Source organism: Brienomyrus brachyistius, chromosome 6 (assembly GCF_023856365.1).
Source record: "Brienomyrus brachyistius isolate T26 chromosome 6, BBRACH_0.4, whole genome shotgun sequence".
Taxonomy (NCBI): domain Eukaryota; kingdom Metazoa; phylum Chordata; class Actinopteri; order Osteoglossiformes; family Mormyridae; genus Brienomyrus; species Brienomyrus brachyistius.
In genome coordinates, this window is record NC_064538.1 from 31625798 (window position 1) to 31650270 (window position 24473).

The following is a 24473-nucleotide window of genomic DNA, read 5'->3' on the forward strand; positions in this document are numbered from 1 at the left end:
GGTACAAAATATGACATATTTAATGAACCAGTACCAAAATTTGAGCGATATGGTTTAACTTAGTACTTCATAGTGAAATTGCAATCGTCACCAATTAAATTGTTTTCTATAAGTACTATCTTAATATTGTATTATACAGATTAATTTTTTCCCAGTCAGATTTATTGTTTCAATTCTGAAAAAAAAATGCATATAAAACTGACTTCTTTTTGGCGATGGTCGACCTGATTCTGGCACTGATTTATTGGCATTTAAAGCAGGATTCCACAAGGATTTTAATTCTTCAGATAACTGCAGAGCAATTGCACAGTAAATCTGCCTCAACAAATGATATGGTTTAACTTAGTAATATTACGTTTTGGTGTGTATATTTTTGGGTGTTTTTTGTTGCAAGTCTGTTTTTTCCAGCAATTAAAAAAATCTGGTTGCAACCAGAATACCTTATAAACAATCTTACCGACAGTTGAGCAGATCTGCAGTGCTCACCAGATGCACACATGTGGATGGATGCACAAATGGCATTCCAACCCAAATCAATTGCCTATATGTACTAGCCGTTGGAGGAGCACGGATACTCTGGAAGATTCAGGGGGTCCAGCACTTGACAGAGGCCCCTGAATAAGTAAAAATCCAAGGCGACATTTTGTCAGGGGTGAAGCATAATTTCTAGCTACGCCTGTTTACGGTAAATAATTTAGGCTAATTCAGTTACCCCAATTTTTCCTCAATGAATTAAACTCGAAGAAAACCACTTGAATCTCCAGCCCAGGACATTTTGATCAATCTATTTATGTAAGTTCGTGTTGGACACCTGCTTCAAAGTGACAATAATGGTCCAGCGTAAACATACGGAAGACTAATATAAACGGAGAAATGTGTTTCGACTATGTCCTACTTACCAAATGAACAAATGCTTGATATTTTTAAACACACTTACGAAGCAAGCATTGCAGTTACAATATATAGCGATTATGCTGGGATAAATTACAGCGTTTTGCTACTTTTTAGGCAGTCATAAACGAAAAGCGCTTTGCCTAATAATACGCGATTCGTATTACGCAGGAGACACCAGCATCACAGTTATGTCGTCACGCATGCGCTGTTTCTTTGAGGTTTATCTGTTTAAAGGTGGCTAAAATCCTTTTCTTCAGTACAAAAGCAGCTCAAAACCACGTTTGGATGCCGTTTTTCACTATACCAAAGGTATCGCAGCTTTCACGGCAAACAGGCTAAAATAGTTGTCCTGGCTTTGATATGAAACATCAAGTACGAACATGATGGCTCGGGACACGTAAAGTGTGCTTGAATGTTTGCCACGTGATCGCGGTCTAGCTGCTGGCGCTCGTGAGAGCGAAAGGCAGGGATGACGGATTTCAGCAACTAGCGAGCTCGCTGTGTGTGTCCGATGAATGCTGAATAGGACTCCGACATAGCTGAATAGTAACTGTTTTTCTCTTTCCATCTGGCCCATCAAATGTACCTAGGGTCGCAAGTCGGACGCTCGGAAATGAACAATTTCTGAGTTTTGATTTACGAACTAGGAATGAGACAAGTGTGTTATCGGTTCTTTTTGTTTCTTGCGAACGCCGTGGATACGAGGCGGATTTTATTGAGTAAAATTTTGATTTCAAAGTTATAGCTTCGGTGAAGTGCATGAAAACAGCAAAGCGACTTAAGAGATGTAAATCAACCAAGTCAGTGTTTCTTAACTCAAGGATTAGATTTCTTATTGCCGGCTAACGAGACAACTTGCTGTTAGCTACAGTGTGGAGCGGCACGGGCGTCGCGGAATTCATCTGCACAGTGGAACTTCAATAAAAGCCAGGAGTGCACTGGAGGCAAGCAGGCACGCGCCTTGGAACGAGCGTCTCGCAACAAAGAATCAAAGTTATTTTCTTTATTTCATCTTTTAACAATCGCATTGTTGCGTTACGGCCTGAAGATTTTGTTTTGGAATCTTAGTCGCTTGACGTTCATTTTGTTGGGGTTTAATACTTGCGGCTTATTACGACTCTACCGCTGCGGCTCGTTTTGCATAACTCGGAGACCAATCTCTTAAACACCGAGGACTGTGAATCGATGGACAGTACAGCAAAATATTCTTTGTATGGCAGTATTTTCGACGTCAACCTGTATGCCATTTTCAAATGAATGTCGGTGACTTGTATACTCCTAAGGATTAATGTGTACTTCCGTTCGATGCAGTTCCAGCGTTCATTTGAGTATTTAACGATTGGTTACTGCAATATTTGAAGGCGTGTATTTGAAAAATCAAAACATGTTGAAGTCGTTCGCTTTATATAGTGGGTATATGTGGAACTTTTTCCGTGTTTAGACTGTTAGTACTGGATAAAAGACCAAAACCTTTTCCGTGCCTTGTCCACTGGACAGTCGTCGAATCCTTCATGGTTCCTTATGGTTTTGGCATTTTCCCACGGATGAAGTTAAGGATCACCGACTGTAAATAAACGAATAACCGGTCCACTTTGTCAAAGTAAAAGCTATTAAGGAACTGCCTTACAACCGTGGATGTCTACAATGTCAGTTGCACCTATTTGCAGTGTAACTCTTCTGCTGTGTGCCATCGTGCTCGTTTCAGATGGTAAGTAATATCGAAAAATACCGGCTATGAAACAATGTTTTGACTTGACAAATGTTTGTTTGTTTGTTGTGCCACAGTGATGTAAGGACGGGCCGGATTGTGCTCTAATTGATGGGCATTTGTAAGCACTGCAGCTGTAGTCTGTCTTTCGTTAATTCTCATTGGTGATTCCCGTCATGCTTCCAGAGAGTCACATACTCGCACAAACTGTGTCTGAGGGGCAAGCAGAGAGATGCAATTAGCTAATGCAATGGAGAAAAGCACGCAGTAGAGCCTCCTGTTTAACTCGGATTAACTGCGAAAGGTATTATTATAATCAAACCAGAATCGGCTCAGCCATGATTGTGAAATAAATTAAAATGTACCAGTTTTTAAGGAACTGCTTTGTGATAGATTTTTATGACGCATTTCCCCCGCGGGAATATTTTGTGCTTTGAATGGTGAAAACGGGACGTCTTTAAAATGATCAAAATCGACGTCTCTCCACAAGGTGGGAGCACGGGCATGCTGAGACTGAACTGCATGTCACGGGCGAAGTTAAAAGGGGAGCAGCTCCGACGTTTAAGAAAACGTTCAGTTATTATAAGACAAAATACCTTGGCTGTAAGAACGTAAATTCAGTCAAGCCGTTCACGGTTAAACCGGCATTTTAATGTTGATGAAATATTTGGAAATCAATAGCCCGCGTTTATGGTAATTTGTATTCTGTCGTTAAATTGCAGTATGCCGTGTATTATACATTTTAAAACAATTGACACACATAATTGTTTAAAAGACAATTGTAGCGTTGTTAACCTATGAGTTAACCAAATGATAACGAAATCCAAGTGCCTCTGAAATGATCAGTTCAAAGGGATGGGTTCTAAAGGCAGCGATTTTTGGTTATTTAACTACAGTTACTTTTCAAATAAACAGTGTAAATGTTCCTATTATGAGTCACGTGTAATTTTTATAAAGTCAACCACATTTAGGTAGTTCACTTTTTGTTAGTCGATAATATGATACAGTATCGAAACTGTTAGAAATTATACAGGAGTTTATTGGAGTTTTGGATGATCACTGGTGACCGTAAGGACACTGCACAGTGGCGTTGCAGGCTGTGCTTCTCCCTCTGGCTGGCTACTTCCACATTTCTCGGTCATGGATGAACGCTTACATGCACACCGAGGGAAGTTTTCCTCCTTCATTACGAATGAAACCTGTGGCCACATGCTCAGCTTTGTGGGCGATACGGTATGCAGTTCATAAGATACGATCAAAAATTAATTTCTTAAGAGATACTGAGCAATTTGTCCTTAAGTAAATATCCTTATCAAAGCCTAACCTGGAATTCACTGGAATCAGTGAATTTGCTACAATCTAGTTGGAAAAGGTTGCTAACCTTTATTTTTCGGAAAATTGGTTATGTATGTATCGGCTGTTTTATTTAATATGTAACAACCATGAAAAATAAAATATATATTTTTTGTTTAAATAGCGTTGTTTGTATAAATGGGTTTTATGCAAAAATTTAGACACTGCTATAAGGCTATTGGTTGTTTTAGAGTTGTTTTTTCATAATTTAAGGAAAACTGAGGTGCTTTTTTTCGTATTACAGAAATCTTGATAACTGTTTGGAAAAATGCATGTGATTGCCTCACAAGCTTTTTTAATACCCATCTGTAACTTGCAGTTCGTTGCTGCGCTGGACGGGTGAGTTTCCCGAGAGCACTGGTACTCCCCAGGCAGGAGCGCAGCACAGTTTTGTACTGCAAAATTGGACACGATTCCAGGTTACAGGCTGCCCTGTATTTTTCCTTTTCTGTTTACCTGAGGGGCATCTATATTGTTTTTGAAGAAACCATCTAACTGATTTTTCTCTGGGGAAATATCTGTTTGCTTTATGACGCGTGGTATACCTAAAAAAAGGTCTCAAATATTTTTAAAGCGATCATATCACAGTCTTGCTACAGTAGTCATATGAAGTTGTATCATTAAAAAAATAATTGTAAGGATACTTTATAAGACTGGAATCAGGTATATATGTGCAGGCAGAGATGTAGAATGGTGTAGAATTACTGAATATGTTTACATACAATATGCAGTCACCTTGAAGTGCTTTGGCAAAGGTGTCATTTGGTTATGTGGCTTTTTTTGGTGGTAAGATGCTGTTTGTCTAAAAGAAGAATATGTTAAAAATATGTGAGTAGGAGTGTAGGGGGGTGTGCTGTTTTGGCCTAAATCACGGTCTCTTTAATTTCCTTCTATTAAAAAAGAAGAACCCGTCAGCCTTTTTTGTTGAAAGGAATTTAGCTTGATCCATTGCTTCCGAGGTTCTGTGAAGTAGAGCTGGTAGGATGTTCCGTATTAGCGGAGCTGTGCACAGGCCCGAACCTCCAAGTGCCATGCGTGTCTGCTGTCTGCTTGCAGAATCAGGAAGGGCACGAAAGCAGAGCTGCCTTCTCAGGACTGGTTGTGCCATTGGGGCTTTTTAAGATGTCCACGTCATGTTTGCCTGTTACAGCTGTTTTCCCGTGGTTGGTGTTCCCTACTGTATGCTGCTCTCTAATCCTGGTGCTTGCGTTGGTCTCAACTATAACCACAAATGTATGGATGGATTTTTTTGTGGAAAATGAGACCTAGAGCACTTGTTTTGTAACAGCACAAAATGGCCCATGGTGAGCTTAATGAACAATTACATTGCGAGCCAAGCAAAATTGTGAAATAATCCTAAACAGCTGACTCAATCATGATTTTGTGTGTGTGATTTTATTTATATATATATATATATATATATATATATATATATATATATATATATTACACATACATACACACACACACACACACACACACTGTTAAGAAAACAATGCAATACTGCAGATTTTGGTAGATTGCAAAGAGATTTGCTGGCTTGCTTTATCATTGGCTGGTGCTTTCTTTGTGTGTCGAACTAAAGACTCCTCCAGAATACACAAGCATTGAGGCTGTGGTTTGTTCCCAGGAAGCATCTGTTTGCAGACATCTTGGGTAATACTGATGACACCACACTTGCTGTTTGTAACTGATTATATTTACCAGAGGTTAACCAAGGGATCCTGCATCAGCTGTGCGTCTCTTACACATAGGTGTTTCTGCCCAATACCCATTAATGATCCACAGACTAGACAGGGACTCTGTTTCTGACATGAGGAGTTCCCCCGGGGGGCATTTTCTGTTTAAAATGACTTCCTTGAAGTTGAAAGCCGAGGTGCACACACCTACAAAAGACCTTTGTGTAAAGAAAGCTTAGTTCTTCCCTTTAGAAGTCAATCAGCGTTTTCTTTTCCATTCTAATGTCAATGTTTGAGCATTTATTTCTCCAAAGGAAACATTGATCATTCAGTTCCATTGGACACTTGCCGTACTCTACACTACCCAGCATTCTGGCAGATGAGACCGAGGTCAGCTTGTCCCTCAGGCCATAGAAGATGCTTCTTAATCAGACACATGACAGTTGCTCTTCTGCTAATTTTTAGTGAAATTTATCAGACACAATACACAAGCATTGAGATTTATCAGACACATCCACTTCACTGAATTGTTGTTGATTTTTGCTTGCATTTTTTTGTTAGAATGATCTTTAAAAGACATTCACATACTGTATATGTGTGTAGTTTTATTTATTATGTATGTTATTGGTTCTTCAGCTATTGGTAAATTTTTCAGTTATTCAGACATTGTGTTTTGGATATAAAAGCAGAAACCTGCTCTTCTAAGGCATTTTTGTACCTCCAGTCTCATGAAGTTGTTATACATATAATGTACTCAGGCCATTAACAACCTGCTCATCCAGATTTGAAAACCTGATTTTTATACTCTTACATATGGGGATAATTAGTGATTTTCATACAGTTTCTACAGATTGCAGAAGTGTAAGTTTTATGAAGCAAATGACTTGCATCTGTGTGGTTTGCTGCTGTTATACAAGTGTAACAACCTGGCAGTCTGTTCTTAAAGCCTTCACCTATCTCAGTTTGTATGTTGTTTTGTTCTCCTAAATTGCAGAAGAAGTGTTGCAGATGTCATTGTCACAGTTGTCTGTAATGCACTTTGAAGGATTTAAATTTTCCAGGTAGAGTATCAAAGGGAGGTTTTGCTGGACAGACTCATGCAGCTTGTACAATTAGGGATCTCTCAGATGTGTGTTTGAAAGCTGCCAATGATAAACCTGCAGTTTTTCTGGCTGTGCTTATTTTAGTAGCCAGGTGTCCCATTTTTACACCTTGGTGTGGAATAATCAAACTCTGCGGGATCTGCAGCGGCTTTGGCATGCTGCAGGCTGTGGGATCGCAGTGTTTTCCCGGCCCGGCCTACCCTCAGCTTGGCACAGGTCGGCTCCAGAGATGACCGTTGGAGAGATGCGAGTGTGACTAAGCAGTGGCGCAACCTGGCTCACCATTGCTGTGGACTGGAACCATGAATAAGGGGTAAAAATTGAAAAATAGAGAACACATTCCCATTTTGGAGGGCATTCATGACTTGAGGCTGATCTTTACATATTTCCTTGTCTGCAGTTTATTGAAACAGTAGCCTCCCCCCGACCAACAATGGTATATTTGAATTTATCATTTAAAAGGTAACACGGTTTTTTTTTTAAGCTCCTGTGCAGCAGCGTGCGACAATGTTAAATTAGCACCTCTGCAGCAGCGTTAAATTAACACGGCCCATTTTGCTGCATACTTTTCTCCATGTTCCTGTTGACCTGGCACTTGATAATATCGCATGTTTGCATTTTCATCTGTCTGTCTGACACTAGGATGACATGAGTAGCCAATGCTTGTTTTTCTGCAGGTCGCCAGAGTTATTTTCAGGGGCATTTAATGAAAGCAGTCATCCATTTACGTGGTCGCTGCTGTCCCGCCACACACTCTGTGCCCCGTTCATCATTCCCTTTTTGCCATTTTTTGCTGCAAATTTATTTCCCGAGCCCTGGCTTTTGGTCAGGCGATGGAAGCCAACTTTTGCTGCTGAATGTGTGTGTCTGCAATGGGATATTTTGTTTACCATCCTGACTCATCTCCCCCCCTCAAACAAGGGGCTAACTTCCATCCATGGGATGTAAAGGCCATCTTTGATGCACTCTGGGCCCAGATAAAGGTCGCCAATAAACCCCCTTCTGGCCGCTATCAAGACTTTGTTTGCTGGGTGCGTGTTATTTTTCCTGTAAGTCCTAATATTTTACCTTGTTTATTTGTAATACCATTAAACTGTGTTTACTGCAAGCATGCCTATGCTAGCAAAAGTTGTAGTTGGGCATTTCATTTTTAACAAAACACAAATGCTTTTGTATGACGGCATGACCGTTGGGAAAGTGGCTTTGCAGTTAATTTGTGTCTGGATACTAAATCAAAATGTCAAATGTTCCCTGTGTATGTAAAGCTTGTGGTGTTTTTGACAAGTGTGAATATTTACCATTTTGAGGACCACTTTTTTTGTTTTCTTTTTAAGTATTTTGAAGTTCTTGAACTTAGTAGTGCAGAAGGTGAATGGCTAGATGCATGGAGATGGAGTTGGTGCATATTCTGTACTAGTGCTGGATGTTTGGATATAGGTGTGGCCACACCACGGTCCTGCTCGCATTAAAGAGAGAGTGAACCCAGGTGAGTGTTACAGGCTGTGAGCATAATTGTGCAGACACTCTGCTTCCTGTGATATCTTTGATTTATTGTGTAGTGATCCTTTGGTGGTTTGGCCCCTCGCTGCTGTCATGTGACTTTGTGTCTCCCCTCTGGTCTTTTGGCAGTCTGACCCCTTGCTGATGCATCCCCTTGCTGATCCGTCGGCAGTTCGGCCCCTTGCTGGAGTCACATAACTTTTGCATCCCCTCATTGGTCTGTTGGCAGTCTGGCCCCTTGCTGATGCATCCCCTCATTGGTCTGTTGGCAGTTTGGCCCCTTGCAGGTGTCACATGACTTTGCATTCCCTGTTTGTGGGGTTCCCTGTTCTCTCTGAAACATACTAGCCTAGATGAATGTAAAGGTGATTGACCCAGCTGTCAAAATTTCACACATTGCGGGGTGCCTGTAGTCTAATCTTATACAAGTTGCTGATAACCATATAGGAATGAGATTCTTGAAAATGTCATCTTTTCAGTGGATGGTTTATAGTGTAAGAGAAACTGCTTGTCCTCAGGTCAGGAAACGTCATCCACACTGCTAAGTTTTTGATTAAAAACAGCATTTTCAAATAATTATCTCTATCCACACAGGCGTTTTCACGTTATTTACCAATGTATTTTCAAACACACTGAAACAAGGGAAAATGTATATGACTTGGCTTTTGACTTACAATGGGCATGTCCGCACCATGGTGACCGGTCAGTTTACTTTATTTTTGTACAATTATGCAGCAGTCACACTGTTAACATGCTGATTAGCCTCATACATGTCAGCAATAGGGAAAGTGCCATTGAAAGGAGCTCTGCCCCATCTGCCATTAGGGAATACTGTTTACTTCCGTGTACAGTGACCAGGCGACCAATCAGACCCTGAGAGGGTATAACTATCAGGATCAAATCATGGGATGGCAGTGCGATGAGCTGGGATCAATTAGGACCCAAAATTTGAGTCTGTGTATTCAAGTTTCTATTTTCACTCATGCACATTCAGCACTAAAATTGAGTTTTTCCAGCAGTTTAATGATTTGAGAAGGTTTGCAAAAGCCATCTTTGGGGGGCTGAAAACTCCAAGGTAGTGTGGACAAAAGATGAAAATGGAGACTAATATCTGTGTTTTTAAATTAAAACTTAGTTTGGACGTAGCGTGATAAGAGAGAACTGTATTGATCTAGTGAGGGGAAATTTCTTTCTCCAGTATCACAGAAAAAGATCAATACAACAAAGGAAAATTTTAGGTAGAAGTGAATACAATAACACATATAAAGTAAAAACAGATAAATATGTGTGCAGGGTTTAAAAAGAAATGAGATAATGTACTGCTATGGTAAATACTGTGCCGAATGTCCAGTTTGTTCTTAACTGTGTGTCCCACTTGTTCTCCATGTTTGTCCTGAGCTAGTCGACTCCTGAATCGTGAACCATTTTGCATGGTGGAGGATATCAGCAGCACCACCTGCATTATCAGGGGAAGAAGTCCCCTCTGATCTCTGGCCAAATTGTAACACTGCAACATGACCGGTAAAGAGCAGAACTCTAATTGGTTGATGAATTATGTAGGAACAGATTTGAAGGATTCCTTTCATAGAGCTGTTGCCAAAGAGATGATAGTGCAGTGCCTGGTAGGGGGAATGCAAGTGCTCCTTGGTGTTGGGTGGGTTTTACATGCGTTCATTTGTTCCTCCTCCATTTCAACGCGATCTCCCTGCCGTCGTGCGCCCGTCTTTGGAGGCCACGTTCATGCGCTCCTCTTGCAGAGTGGCTCCAGCTTTCCGGCTCATTCTTAAGCTCGCAAATCGATAGCGCAGAAATGTGCAGCTTGCATTCAAATCAAGGGGTCGGTTTGGAATGAGCTCTTAGCCTTTTGAACGTTTCTTTGCATTTCTGAACAGGATGTTCTGAGTCTGTCAGGCACTGCCTCACCTATGACACAAAGTAAGCGGGTTTTTAAAAAACAAAGACTTTAATTCACACTGTGCTTAACACAAGATCTCAGCGGATGTTTTCTGTCTGTGCTGTATTTTGAATGTCGTCTTTGCTGCGGTGATGTCTTAGCGGCTATACTGGGGGTTTGCTAGAGGTGGGTCATTAGCAGGGATGGTTAGCAGAGTTTCTAGTGTTGTGCTGCTGCATGATGGGGCATTTTTAGTGCCCCTTATTATTTTTATTGTGGCTGAGTGACCTCGTGACTTTGCCAGGGCAGTCCCTCTCCCTTGATTGACTGTCATTTTTGCCAAGTTGCTGCAGTTCACCTGCAGGTTAAAGCGATTGTCCAAATCCAACTGTTGGCAAACAAAGGCGAGTGGTGGGTGACTCTGCCATTACCTGTGACACCGACAAACACCAGTGCTCATGAGAGATTCATCTGCATTTCGCATTCTAACACTGATTAATACTCTTACTGAGAGTCAGCTTATTTGTACCCCAAAGCTGTTTGTACCCTACAACTGGTTTTCTCAATGTTACTTATTTCTTCATTGCTGTTGTTTTTTCTATTTTCTTATTTAATTTTAATTTTTTTTTGTCTTGATTGTGTGTTTGTTTATATGCTCATGTCACTACCTGCACCAAAACAAATTTCTTGTACTTAAATGAAAGGATTCTGATTCTTATCAATTAATACACAAATTGTACTGGTGAAAATTTAGCGAGTTTAAATCCGTTAAAATTTTTTAGTATTTAGCTTTGTGGAGATATTGGTAGACTATTCTTAATTTTGGATGACATGTTTGAATCTGTCAGAGGGGGGCAGTGGTGAGATTTTAGGAATGTTCGCCACAGGCGTAGTGTATCTTCTGGCTCTCGTTATATGTTGTGAACTGCCTGGACTCCAGATATACTTGAGAAGTCTGTAGATTACAGTATGTTAACGCCAAGGGTGGGTTTGTTGTTTCTGGGGCCACAGTCAAAAAGTCACTTGGGGTCCCCTTCCCCACCTCAGATGTTTCAAAGACTAAATGAATAGCTGGCGAGGAGTCAAAGGTCGTGGTCAGGTGTCTGGTTAGATGATTTTCTGATGAATTTAAGCTTTATCGTAACAAAACATTTAATATCGCTCATAGCTAACTGCTGTGCTATTGTATGGTTGTATGGTGATGAAGGGGAAGGAACAAACTTAGGAGAACACATCTCCTGTTGGGGGGCAAAGCTCCGATAACTGGACAGCACAGGTTAGCATACGTGGGTGGATGGATAGGCATGGTTTAATATTGACAAGGGCTAAATGCAGAGCATAGAGCAGGTATAAAAGCATGTGGTACTGGACACAACACACTGGCCCTTCAGGTTTACAGGCATTTTCATAGAAGTTCCGATTTTTCAGCTTAACCATAATATCCTTTGCTTTTAGAAAATTTGTGGATAACAGTTCAGTAAGAACAGGAAGTAGACGGGTTTCTGCGAGATCCAGGCAGTGGATCGATATGTGAAAGGGCTTGAATTCAGCTTTGGCAGTGTTTTGACAGGGATTTCCTTAGGCTGCCCTTCAATTCGCGAGGAATGAATAGACAAGATGCGATTAGCCTTGATGCACGGGTGTTGGATGTTTGTGGTGCTTGGAGGAGACTGAGGTCTGCTGAGAAAAAATGGTGTAAAAAGAAGTTAAGCTTTACTTGCCATTTGTACAGGTACATTGGAATGCTGCTGTTCACATATCTCATCTTTTTCCCCATGACACGTGGTGAGATTGAAGCTTAGGATCCGAGTGATGTCCATCCAGCACCCCCAACATCACTTTAGGAGGTTTGGGGCTGTGGTCAGTGGCTCAGTGTCCTTGTGACTACATGCTGAGTACGGGATTCGAAACAACAACCTTTCAGTTACACAGAGGCTTATCTCACCGAGCCACACACAGGGTGAGAGGTACGGGGGGGGGGGAATCAGAGTAGTTTTCAGGCATGGGTGATGTTCAGCTTGACCGGAATGATGACCAGCCAGAACCGTGTCTTCACTGAGCCCAGACAGATCTGCGACCGGTCACATCAGTTGGCTGAATTTCAGTTATACGCTTAGGAGAGCTATGATTTAAAAGCCCAGTTAGTCTTTATGCCTGTCAGAGCTGAACGGGGATAGTTGGAGTATCCACGGTCTGGCGCTGGCAGCTACGGTTTGCCAACTTTTGGATGAGCACGGACCAACATGCAACCGCAGTGCCTGTCCTCTCCCATCAACAGACATGCTGGAGGTGTTTTTTGTGCAGTTGTGTAAAAATACCTCTCTCCTTGCAGGGTGGTGTTGTGGTGGATGCGAGCGACTGTCTCTGTTATTTCCTGAGCAGTGCTTAAATTTTAACGAAGTGAATTGCTTAGAACGCGCCTTCAATGGTTGACAGGTTTCATCCCGCTTGTGATTCTCCCATAACGGCTTTGCGAGGTGGATGTGTGATGATGCTGCTCTCTCGGTGGGAGGGGGGGGTTTCCCTTTTGCACCCCGCGAGCGAGACACGCTCGTCTGCTTTCTCTACTAGACGTGTGTTTCCAGGCTGTTCCGTCTGCTGCTACTCCCACATTCTGTGAAGTGAGCTTCCTTTCCATTCCGAGAATGAGCTGATCCTGATAAATTAGCATCAGTGTGTTTTTCCTCCCGCAAACTACAAAGTTTTTAGGGTATGGGTCTACATGGAAGCACATGTGTGGCTCTGTGGGTTGGGACTCATGATCAGGTGGACTCCTGTTCAAATCCTGCCCTGCAGAGTGATGTCACCATTGGGCCCCTAGACCCTGCAGCAAATGCTTTGTGGTCACAAAAATGTACACTCCAGTGTCTGCCAAATAAATAAATAAAATGTAAATGTATTCAGTTATCCATTCATCCATCTGTCGGTTTTGTTGTGAGTTTGGCAGTTTTAGTGAGGTACTGGTTGGTCAGGACTCCTCAGCTACGCGCAGCACAAACAAGCACACTGCGCTATGGCCTAAGTGCAGATCCATCCCTGTCAACGGCGGGTGTACAAACAGCGCTGATGCTACATTTAGGACACCCCTCCGCCCCCAAATCTGTGAAGGCATGAAGTTATTCATTTCTGAGTAAATTTACTTAGCTAATTAATATTAAAATTACTGACGTGCTAATTGATTTTGAAAATGTAACATAATAAATGGTGTACTGCATCTGGGCTGTATGATCCTCTTAAAACAATCTTAATAATGAATATCGTGGCCCTGAACCCTCATTTGTCTGTCTTCATTTGCATTCTAAGCTTAAAAGCAGCCATCTTTTTTTTTCATGGCAAAACATATAAAACCTGGACACAGCTTTAGAAATGTAACTGCTGGATTAGTAAAAATTTTTTTGTACAATAGAAGTCTGTCATTTCCAGTGCTGAGCTCAACCTAAAATAACGTGGTGTTTTTCTGGTATATATTGTCAGGCACTTATTTCCAAAGAATATATTATAAAAGTAATTCTCCAAATGCAGGGTGACCATACCTGCATTAGTTTTGATATTCTGGGAAGTCAGATATTCTGTTCTGTGCTTTTAAATTAAGAGTAACAATTTTCTTTACACACCGGGTTATTCCCTCCCTACTGTATACAGACAGTGTACAGAAACACAACTCTTCAAGCAACTAGTCAATGCCTTCAATCCCCGTAGCGTGCCAGGCCATAACATGCAAACACAGACAAGTCAGTTCCCATTCATACCAGCCTTTGGTAAAATCTCGACAGTCTACCAGGTATTTATTTTTATGAGAAGGACATCAAAGCTAGTCCCAGCCTGCTGGCATTTCTGTCAGCCCGGATATCGGTTAGGCATTGTTCGTGTTTGCGATAGTCACTACGCTTCTGAAATACACGCCTTATTGTTATGTTAATTGCTCTGTAAAGTGTTGTTTTTATGGGGTATGATTAATTTGTATTTGAACCTGCAAAAACTGAACAGATTTTGGAGTGACTCAGTGTTTTACTTCTCAGCCAGATTTTCCAGTCTAAATAGCTAGGCACTTTATGCCCTTGGTTTCTTAATATAAAGGTGTGAAAAGGTGTATGAGAATGTAGATCTCATGGATCATAGCAGAAATGCTATCACCAAATATGTTGCAATTATATGAAAAATTATCAAGATGTCCAGCACACCCTGCTACATGTGACCTCCCCACTACCAGTGACGTCCCTGCATCCAGCTCACCGTTCTGCTTCCCTTACCTCTGGTTGCCTGGCGATTGGAAGGAGAGTCGGCAGCGGCTTGTCATCACCTCCCTGCTCCCCGGTTATTTCTCAAATCTTATGATTTGGACAGTGTGACTTGGCACTTAACCATCTCTCCTATCTGACTCTCCCTGCCAGCCCCAGGAGGATGCGCTCCCCCTTTGAGTCTGGTCACTCCCAAGGTTTCTTTCTTCCTTTTTTTTTTCCTTGCCACTGTCGCCTATGGCTTACTAACTGGGGGCTTTGGGTGAGGATACTGTAAAGCTCTTTGAGACGATGTAATGTTCTGATAATGCGCTATGCAAAAATAAATTTGTTGTATTACTAGCCAGAATGACCGTAAGAAAGCAATATTAATGCGCCGTCAAATATGAAGTGTCCCAGCTAGCTTAAAGTTGTGCTCTCTTAAATGTTATGCAACTTGAATACTTTGTTGGGCTCTGTAGCACTTCCTTTCTAATCTGAGCAGTTTGAGATTTTATTGCCCATATTTGATTTATTTGTTTGTTATGCTTGGCTTGAAACAGAGAGCCCCCATCACAGCTGTGTAACACGTAGGCCAAACACCGTTTCCCTGCCATTGTTGGAGGGCATCTCAAAGTACAGATTGGCAGATCTCTACAGAGGGAGACACTGCAGAGAGAGATGGTGGTCAGGCTGCATTTGTAGTTTAGAAGCTGGGCAACATTAAGCCGGTCACATTGCCATGTTGTAACTGGCAGCCTGTTCAATGGCCAGTTAATGAAGGTAGCCCCTCTGGCATACTTTCCTTGTTTAGTTAGCATCAATGGAGACGTGTTGACTTTTTCAGGCATTAGTGATGAGAAAAACAGGAATGAAGCAGTTTGTGGGTCCTTGGTATAATAATGGTGGTTTGCCGATAATGATGGTATTTTGATGACTCCTAAATTGCGTTATTTTATTGAGGGACGTAGGAGTATATAACTGTGCTGCACAAATTAAGTTCCTGATGTGACATTCTGAGTGAAGGGCTGGTCAAGGGTGACACTACTTATCCCCGACAGTCTGTGGGGATATTTCATGCCCTTTTGTTGCCTTTATGACTCGGAGGGAGAGGTTTCCAAATTCGCCTGAGCTTTGCCAGATTTTTGAGGAAGTGTGACAGGGGATCTAATCTTAGGGCAGCCCGGTTTTTGGGATAAATGAGACTGCTCAGGACTTTCTTTCAGTGTTTATCCCATGAGTCATTTGTCGATTTTAAAAAAGCTTGAGTCTGTAAAGCCACTGAGAGGCGGGAAGCTAGCTGCTAACAATGGAAACATGCAGTGTGCTTTTGTGCTCTAATCTCTTTGTTTTCTGCACTGACTCTCATGTGAGCTACTTTCCATATGTACATATACACACCTAAAACAGTCAGCAGTACCCTGATGAATGTTTAAAAATTGCTTGCAGTAGCTGCTAGGGCTGTGCAGGGACTTTAAATGCCTTTCTTAGCAAAAGCGGGAAAGAAGCTAATCACAGGAGCATAATTTGTTTAACCTTCAGTTGTGCTGCAATTATGGTCTCCTGTGCTGTCTGCTCCTGTGTCTTTGCTAAGAAAGAAGTGAGAAAATTAAACTAAACTAGCAGCTGTATGGGTAATATGCGTGCTAGCATGTACATGTCTTAGGGAAGGGGTCTCTACACTAGGAGCCATTGAGGTGCTAGCATGCGCACATCAAATGGAAGGAGCTCTTTGCATTGTTCACCGTGGCTGTGAACTTGAGATTCTGACGTTTTCCCCAGCAGAAACAGATGGTCCTGAGACAATTGTGTTGCAGATTGGGGTGTGAGATCTCCGGATCTCTTAAATAAGAACCTACCCCCCTGGGAAATCTATTGGTGAACTGGCAACAAATATATGTCAATAACCCAGAAATACAGTAGGCTGTTTATTAGGTGATATTTTTCAAAACTGCTTGCTTTGCTGTCTCGTTCCACAGCATGGAAAATGGATTAATTTTTGACAGTGTGCTGCATGTTTTTGTTAGTGAGCCATTGTTCAGTCTGTTCTTTCTCTTCCATCACTTTGCCTGTGGACATTGTACTGTTGCATACAACTTGCTAATTGGTTTGTGTAATACATCAGGTATTGTTTCCAAATGCATATTAATTTCCCTTGCCAAATCAGAGAAGTAAACTCCCCTGGTACGCTACTGTGGAAGAATATTCAGGTATTTTCAGTTTGAGATGGCTGCTGAATGCATGTTTTTTAAATTTTTTTATTTATTTTTTTTCCTCCCTACCAGATTGTGCAACACTAAAGTAACTGATTATTGTATTAGAAAATTATAATGCTATACATGGCAATGTGTGTAGATGGAAAATATCAAATATTTTGCCTGGCATGACATTCAAAGGCAACCTGTGTTTAACATATGATTTAAGTGCATTGACGCAAGCATACAGTATATGGACAAAAGTATTTGGACACCTGACCGTTACACCTACAGGAACTTCCTATTCTAGGAAGTTCCTCATGGGCATCAGTATGCTACTATAACAGTAGCATATAACAGCTGGCACTCTTCTGCGAAAGCTTTCCACAAGATTTTGTGTGTCTGTAGGGATTTTTGCTCATTCATCCAGAAGAGCATTTGTCAGCCATGGAAGCCCAGTTTTTTGTGCTGAGGTTAATGCCAGAGGACATCTGGAACTCGAGTTTCTAGTAAACATAACGTTGGTGACTTATGCACCTCAGCCCTCTGTGACCCTGCTCTGTTACTCTACATGATGGTCTGCCACTTCGTTGCTGAGTTTCTGTTGTTCCTCAATGGCTCTGCTTTGCAATGTTACCACTTACATTTGAGTGTGGAATATCTAGCAGGACGGATATTTCACAAACTGACTTATTGCAAAGGTAGCGTCCTAATGATGGTACCACGCTTGAATTCATTGAGCTCTTCAGAACGACCCATTTTTTCAGAAATGTTTGTAAACCTGACTGCATGGCTAGGTGCTTGGTTTTTGTACACTTTTGGCTATGGGTCTGAAGGAAACACCTGAATTCATTGATTGAGAGGTGTGTCTCAATACTTCTGCCCATGTAGTTTATGTTGGTTAAAAGAAATTAACTAGTAGTGTTTTTTGACCTTAGGCAACATGTTTTTTATGCCCAGTGGCAAAATAAATACAACTTTGACCAGTGCTCTGCTGGTTCTTGTCAAGGTCTTGATTGACCAGAAACCTTCTAGAACACTTTAGGAAGGAAGAGGAGGTGTATTTCAGCTGGTTTCTTTAATCAGTCGTTCTGCTGAAGTCCTGCTCTACCACCCAGCATGGAACTTGATGTTCATCACCTTTCATAATGCTGAGCAGATATGGCTCTAATGACCATACAGGTCAACAGTGGTTCCCTTGCACAGTGCAGGTGGGACTGGGAATCCGTGTGCCAACATGCTGTGATTCATGCCTTTATCTTCCTTCCAAGCCAGAGAATCGAAGCCGGTGTGTTAAATCTCAGATGTATCTTGGGAAGCTTATTACATTTTACTAATGTTACCACTTCACTTAAAGCCAGTAATTTATCTTTATTAAAATGGGTATGGCAGCTTGATTCATCCTTGTGATCTCAACTCTGTCATACAGCGAATAAACCCTAACCTTAACCCTTACCCTAACCGGAGCTCCACTTTATGTCCTTAAAGATCACCTGTTTCCTGTGGAGGTGACGTATTTCAGTGGAGCTCCACTCTACAGGCGTCTGCAGCTAGACCGTCTTGCACTGTTGGCGTTTCTTATTTCATTCCTGGGTTATTGTCTTGCATTGAACTGTTGATGTAATCGATTTTAGTTTAAACATCTCTGCACTTACTGCCTCTTGCCGTGATATTAATGTACAGGCAGCTCTCCACTGACATAATTTGTTCCACAAACCCTAACGTATGTCAGATTTTGCACAAGTCAGATTTACCTTCCCATACCATTCAAGATGCCTTTTAGTGAAGACACACAAGCCAAAAATATACTACAAATATGGACTAAAGAATACAAGTACAGGAAAAGATAAAGTGTAAATTTATGTATATGATGCTGGGGCGGCATGGTGGTGCAGTGGTTAGCACTGTTGCCTCACACCTCTGGGTCCCAGGTTCGAGTCTACGCCTGGGTCAGATGTGTGCCCTGTCGTGGGGTTTCCTCCGGGTACTCCAGTTTCCCCCCACAGTCCAAAAACATGCTGAGGCTAATTGGAGTTGCTAAATTGCCCGTAGGTGTGCATGTGAGAGTGAATGGTGTGTGAGTGTGCCCTGCGATGGGCTGGCCCCACATCCTGGGTTGTTCCCTGCCTCGTGCCCATTGCTTCCGGGATAGGCTCCGGACCCCCCGCGACCCAGTAGGATAAGCAGTTTGGAAGATGGATGGATGGTATATGATGCTTTTTAGCGGATATTTTTTGTGCAAGTCCTGATTTACCTGAGGCAGTCTTACTTAAGTTGCATGTCACCTGTACAGTCTTTAAGGAAGAAAAACAGCACTGTTTCCCCTGTTATAGGATCTGCAAACAAGAATATTTGCAGCCAAAGGATACTGGGTAGGGACCCCATTCAGTCACACATTGGTGTCTGGTGTGGTGTATGGTGATGACACATTACGGAACGTAAATAAAAAAATCACATCTGCTTTTAATTGCTTTGCGGAATGTGTCACTGAGAACTTGACAAATCCTCCGGCTGTAGTCTGTATTGAAATGGAAATGATGTCACACTTTTTGATGTGGACCTTTGTCATTTTTCCCCAGCTTAGGGAGGCTATTTTCTTTCAAAAGATGGGAGGCTTTTGCATTCCCCATCAAGTCTTTTTTGCCGCGTTTGACTGATCTCCTGTTAAGAATGCAGAGGAGTCCCTCCCACTTGGTGCCATTGGTCCAGAGTAACAATAATGAGAGTGGCGTCCATTTTCAAACGCACTCCCATGACAGCCTACCTAGGCAATGCAAAATGTAGATTGCAGAATCAGAATTGGTATGTTGCATCACCAAATCCAGGATCTTGTTGCCCTTGGTGGATCATGGATCCATGATTTTGTGGCGATTTAAAAATAATAATAAAAAATTATATATATATATTTTTTTTATTGTGCAGCACAACAGTTTTCAATTTGCAGATCAATGTAACCAAGTGAAAACCATTATCAGAGATTTAAATTCCCAGTAACATGCTGCATCCTGAATTCATTAGGTGACAGATCAGTCTTTCTGACCTGGTTTATGAGTATTCCTTCTACCTCTACCTCTGTGCTGGGTCATCCAGCTTAGTGATAGCATGTCTGATTCTAACACACCCTCACCAGAAACAATTTGGTAACAATTCAGTCTTTTTGACCTTATTTTTGTCATTGTTAATCGCCAATGTGTGTCCACAGGCAAATATTAAAAACAGTATGTAGGTCAGATGAAAGCAGAGATAATGTCCGCCTGCCTCGCGGTTTGCTTTGGATCAGCTCCCCCCCCCCCCCCCCCCATGTTGCTTTAGACGCTGTCCTTGGCAGCTCCCCTGCAGTGAAGGGGTTTGGTGGCTCAGTTCGGCTATCTGCACCCTCTTGGGGCTTGAATCCTGGCCAGGAGGGGGAGTTTGGGGGGAGGTGGTGCTTTTGAAATCCCATTGGCCTGGCTTGCCAGTGCCTGAGTGAAATGCTCATATCGAATCCCCTGTTTGCTGCCTGGTAATCTGAACTCGTGCAGGATTGCGGCCCCTTCTTTTCGTTCTTGGTACTAACCCTGCACACGGCACCTGGCCTAGATTCACTGTACAAGCACCACTCACTCCGCTGTTAATATCATAGTGTGTCTCCTTAAAGTAGTGTGTGGATGTTCATTACAGATGGAGTTTTGGTCATTTCTGAGTGATATCGCTTCTTCCCAGAGCATGGGGATCTCTGTGATTTGCTTGTTTTCACCATTTTTACTGCTTATGTGGTGTTAGTTTCTCCAGTAACCAGATCCAGACCATCACCATATTCATATTAATTTAACTTACGTTTTCTCTGAACAAGGCAACTTGCAGTTTTTCAATATCTGTGCGTTTATCTGTGCCTGTATATATGTGTGTGTCTGTGTGTGTGTGCCTCTCTGTGACTGTCTGCCTGCTTGCAATTTGATATTTCTGTCTTTCTGCCTTTACGCTTCCATGTGCTGCTGTTTCACCTGTTTAATCCGTGTTTTCCCTTCTCCCTTCCCTTTGCCCCATCATGGGGCTCTAGCCTTGATTTGATTCTGTCCCAACAGTCTAATTAAAACCCACAGTGACCCTGAGCATTAGTGCTCTCTGATGCCACCCGCAGTGTTTCAGTGGGCTGTGCTGGCTGACTGAATGCCCTCTCTGCCTTTTTGTTAAGGGTGCTAAAATGCTCGTTGGCTGATTTAATGCATGGCAGGAGGTGGATGCGGGCAAAATCTCGGTTTTGCATGAATCTGCCGCTGCTGTTGCCGTTGTATTCCACTTCTCTAGCCTAAATTTGTTTACTGTGGCTGTTGACCCGTGTAATAAAGTCCGGCTTCAGTGCGATCACGATATGCATCATGCAAGTTGCGTGGTTGCCATCTGCAATGCCGAAATACCCCCCATTCGGCATTGCTTCTGATTGGTTTGTTGATGCCGTTACCTGCTTCTGATTGGTCTGTGATTAAAGCCAACAGTGACTATAAGGGGTGAAATTGAAGCAATTGGCTCTAGGTTCTGGCTGCTGAGCCACTTGCTTGTTTTTTGTGCATCACTGGAGTATAAAGTCTCATTTGAATGATGGATGTAATTATTCTCTTATAGTGTCAGAGTTCTGGTGTCAGTGTTACTATACTACTGTCAGCTCGGGGAAAAAGATGCAATGCAACTTACGACTTAAATTTCTTCTCTGTTTTGTTTTGATTAGTCCGGGTTGTCCTTCCCGCTATGTAATAATTACATCTGCGCCTTGTCCATACAAAGATGCCCCGTTGCCATTTTAAATGCTTGTCACTGTTGGAATGTCTTGTATTATAAAATAAAAGGCATAATCTTTAGTTGGAACATATGTTAGTCATTCTGGTGGTGATTAGCTGCCTATGGACGCAGGTTTTTGTGTTATGTAAGCGATCGGCTTAAAAATCAGGACGGGCTTGTGTGGTCCTTGTATTGGCCTGTGTCTGGGCCGAGCGGCTTTTCCCATGGGGCCTGTATTTTGTCGTCAGCGGCTGCCAGCTCTCCGATGGAGTCACACGGATCTTTTGGCCAAAATGCTGAGTCATCACTGGAAACCCTGTGGCTTTTTAAAATTTATGCCACCCTGACCAGGATTAGCGGGTGGAAGATGGATAAATGGATAAATTTCAATATGTGTAGCCTAGCATAAGATACGGCACAGTCACCATCATGGCCCCTCATTGCATCAATACTAAGCACTAACAAGTGCTAATGTTTTAGTTTAATGAAGCCTCATTTTCTTGTGCTCAGGTTTTCAGTGATGGTCTGCAAGGTCATACAGTCATTATGTATATAAAAATATGCACAACCCTGGATTCCAAAATATGAGGAAAGATTTCACACATCAGAAATATGAAGAATGCGAGTATGTGTTTCCCCTGTGTATGAAAAGGCAGGTATCTGCCCGTCCCTTTGCAGCTGGTTGACAAGGTACAGCAGTACAGGCTGTACTGAGGCTGTCCTGTGCGCTCCTGTGACTCCAGGGAAGTCTCTGGTTATAAAAATATGCATAAACCTGCACCATTTGAAGTTTGTGTGTGTGGGTCATGTGACCAAATGTCCCCCACAATGTGGTGATAACTTGTTATTTTGACGTTGTGGGGACTATTTTTAAGGTCCCCACAAATATGAGTGCAATCAAAAAACTAAAAATGTCAGAAGTCTAGAATTTATTTGGTTGTTTATGATTAGGGTTAGGGTTGAGTAGGGGTTAAGGTTGTCATTTTTGGGATTAGAGATTTGCCCATGGAAATGAGTGGATGGTCGCCACAAAATTATGAATACTGTAAACGTTTGTATATGTGTATGTACACATACACAATGTTATATACAAGTGTGTGTGTGTGTGTGTGTAGGGGGGTGGTGACTGTGGGGGTGGGGTACTTTTGGGATAGTATTGGAGGTTCACTATGGTTCATTTTTAAGTGTGGGTACTGATGCTGAATGAATGTTAAAGAATGTATTTTTTAAAAACAGCAGGGTCAGCTGGCGGCAGGGTGATTAATCAGCATTACTGGCATCCTGGGGTTGTTTCTGGGAGGGCGGAGTACTTTAGCAGAGCTGCCCATGGTACGATGGGTCATTTCGGTCTTGGGGTGTTTGGGGCGGGACAGAAGCGGTGCTGTACACCCTCCTCACCTCGTGGGTCCATGTCACTGTGGTGGTCCTGCTAAAGGGGCGGAGTCTCACTCAAGTCTTGTGTGTCCTTGTGTGGGGGGTGGGGGTGGCCTTACAGTGACTGCCATTTTGTATTTTTATTTATTCAGTATTTATATTGTGCGTGTTTATATTATATATAAACTCGGTGACAAAAAAAGAAGTAATAGTCCGATTTGGATGTCATTTGATACACGTACAGACCAGCGATGGGTATGTAAATGATACGATTTCCAAGGAGCTGACACGTCCAATCACTAGGCACAGAGGACGCCTCGTAGATGCATTAGCATCACCACTACTTGACGGAGTTTGATAGGAGCTGCATTCTGGGTTTGCATGAGGCACGTGAGGGAACGGCACAGTCTGGAGCAATTGGGAGTTAAGGGTGTTGGTCGGGGGCCCAATGACATCACTTTTCCGACCCCAAGATCTGAACCAGCAACCTACTAATCACAGACAGTGTTCTGATCCATTGTGACACCTCCCTCACTAACTGGAGTATTCTCTTGATCACTCTGGGTTGTAGCACTTTACTCTTTATTATTATTATTATTATTATTATTATTATTATTATTATTTATTATTTATTCATCCGCCTGATCTGGAAATGCTGGCTACAGACCTCACTCACAGTCATCTTCACTGCGGCAACATAAATCATCCTGCTGTTACCACATGAGCTTTATTGAATCCTGCAAAGAGCAGAAGATGTTTAGTGTCCCTGTTCTCATTTTAGTGGTCTCGGAGCCTGATGTATCTTTAGATTTTCCTCTAAGATTTCCCTGTAAGTGACAGTGGGCGGCGGTGCACGCGATGGAGATGCAGAGTGAGCGTGCAGCGGACATGCGTGACTCATCGTGTTTGCCAGCGCCTTCGGCCGAGGAAGCACAGCTCATTTTCACCCTGCGTTAGTCAGCAGGGCAGGGAGGGGAGCAGCTGTTTCTCAGCCTGGCAGTCTTGTCTTTTACATGCTTCCCATTCGGTGCGAAGAATAACACCGTTAAAGGCGCACCTTGGCGTCTGTGGGTGATCGCCCCCTTTACGGTTTGTGGAAAGCCCATGACATTGGTGTGCTCACAGTTAGATTTATATAAATGGAGAAAACTAGGAGATCAGTTAAGGTAAATGGCACAATTCTGCCATCTCGCAGACCTCAGAGAGCAGCTTCTGTTTTTATGGTAAGTTAGTGATATGTTAGTTTGGCACTCGTCGAGATCAAATTATTTTAGTAAAAATTCCCTGAATTAATTTTTAATGTAGCTTCTCCTTTGGTTGCTTGGCCCTGGTGAGTAATGATGAGAAAATACAGCAGTTATCATAGGAAAAGTCTTATAGAGTCTCTGCCACACTGTCAGCGTGAAATGCAGAGCTGACTGTAATCAAAGTGATGTGTGTGTGACTGTAATTTGTCAAAGATGTCTATCCTGTGCTTAACCAGATTGACAGTACTGTATATATAAAATAAATTTAAAAGGCACATCTTTAATCAGCTATTTTAAGAAGAATGCTGTGGGGGGGAGAGCCACTGAAATCTTGAACTCTTTTGCTCTGTCTCGTGGGGGCAGATTAGTGCTTTGTTTCGAGTTTTGCAGACTTGCTGTGCTTAAAAGCCACGTGTCAAAAAGGCGACAAGCTGCTAGACGTGTGTGTGTGTGTGTGTGTGTGTGTGTGTGTGAGAGAGAGAGTGAGAGAGAGAGAAGCAGGGGTATTACAGAGCCTAGAGATCCGTGTTCGCAGGCACACGGGAAACACTAGA

At 42.3% G+C, this 24473-nt stretch overlaps 1 protein-coding gene across 1 annotated transcript in view; it reads left to right on the forward strand.

The window, feature by feature from the left end:
- The first annotated feature begins 1304 nt into the window (after positions 1 to 1304).
- Positions 1305 to 24473, forward strand: part of tmem132e (transmembrane protein 132E) — a 179831-nt gene continuing 156662 nt past the window's right edge. Inside the window, exon 1 of the mRNA XM_049016593.1 lies at positions 1305 to 2602. Coding sequence (XP_048872550.1) covers positions 2530 to 2602 — 73 coding nt within the window. The 5' untranslated portion in view covers positions 1305 to 2529. The remainder of the gene's footprint in view (positions 2603 to 24473) is intronic.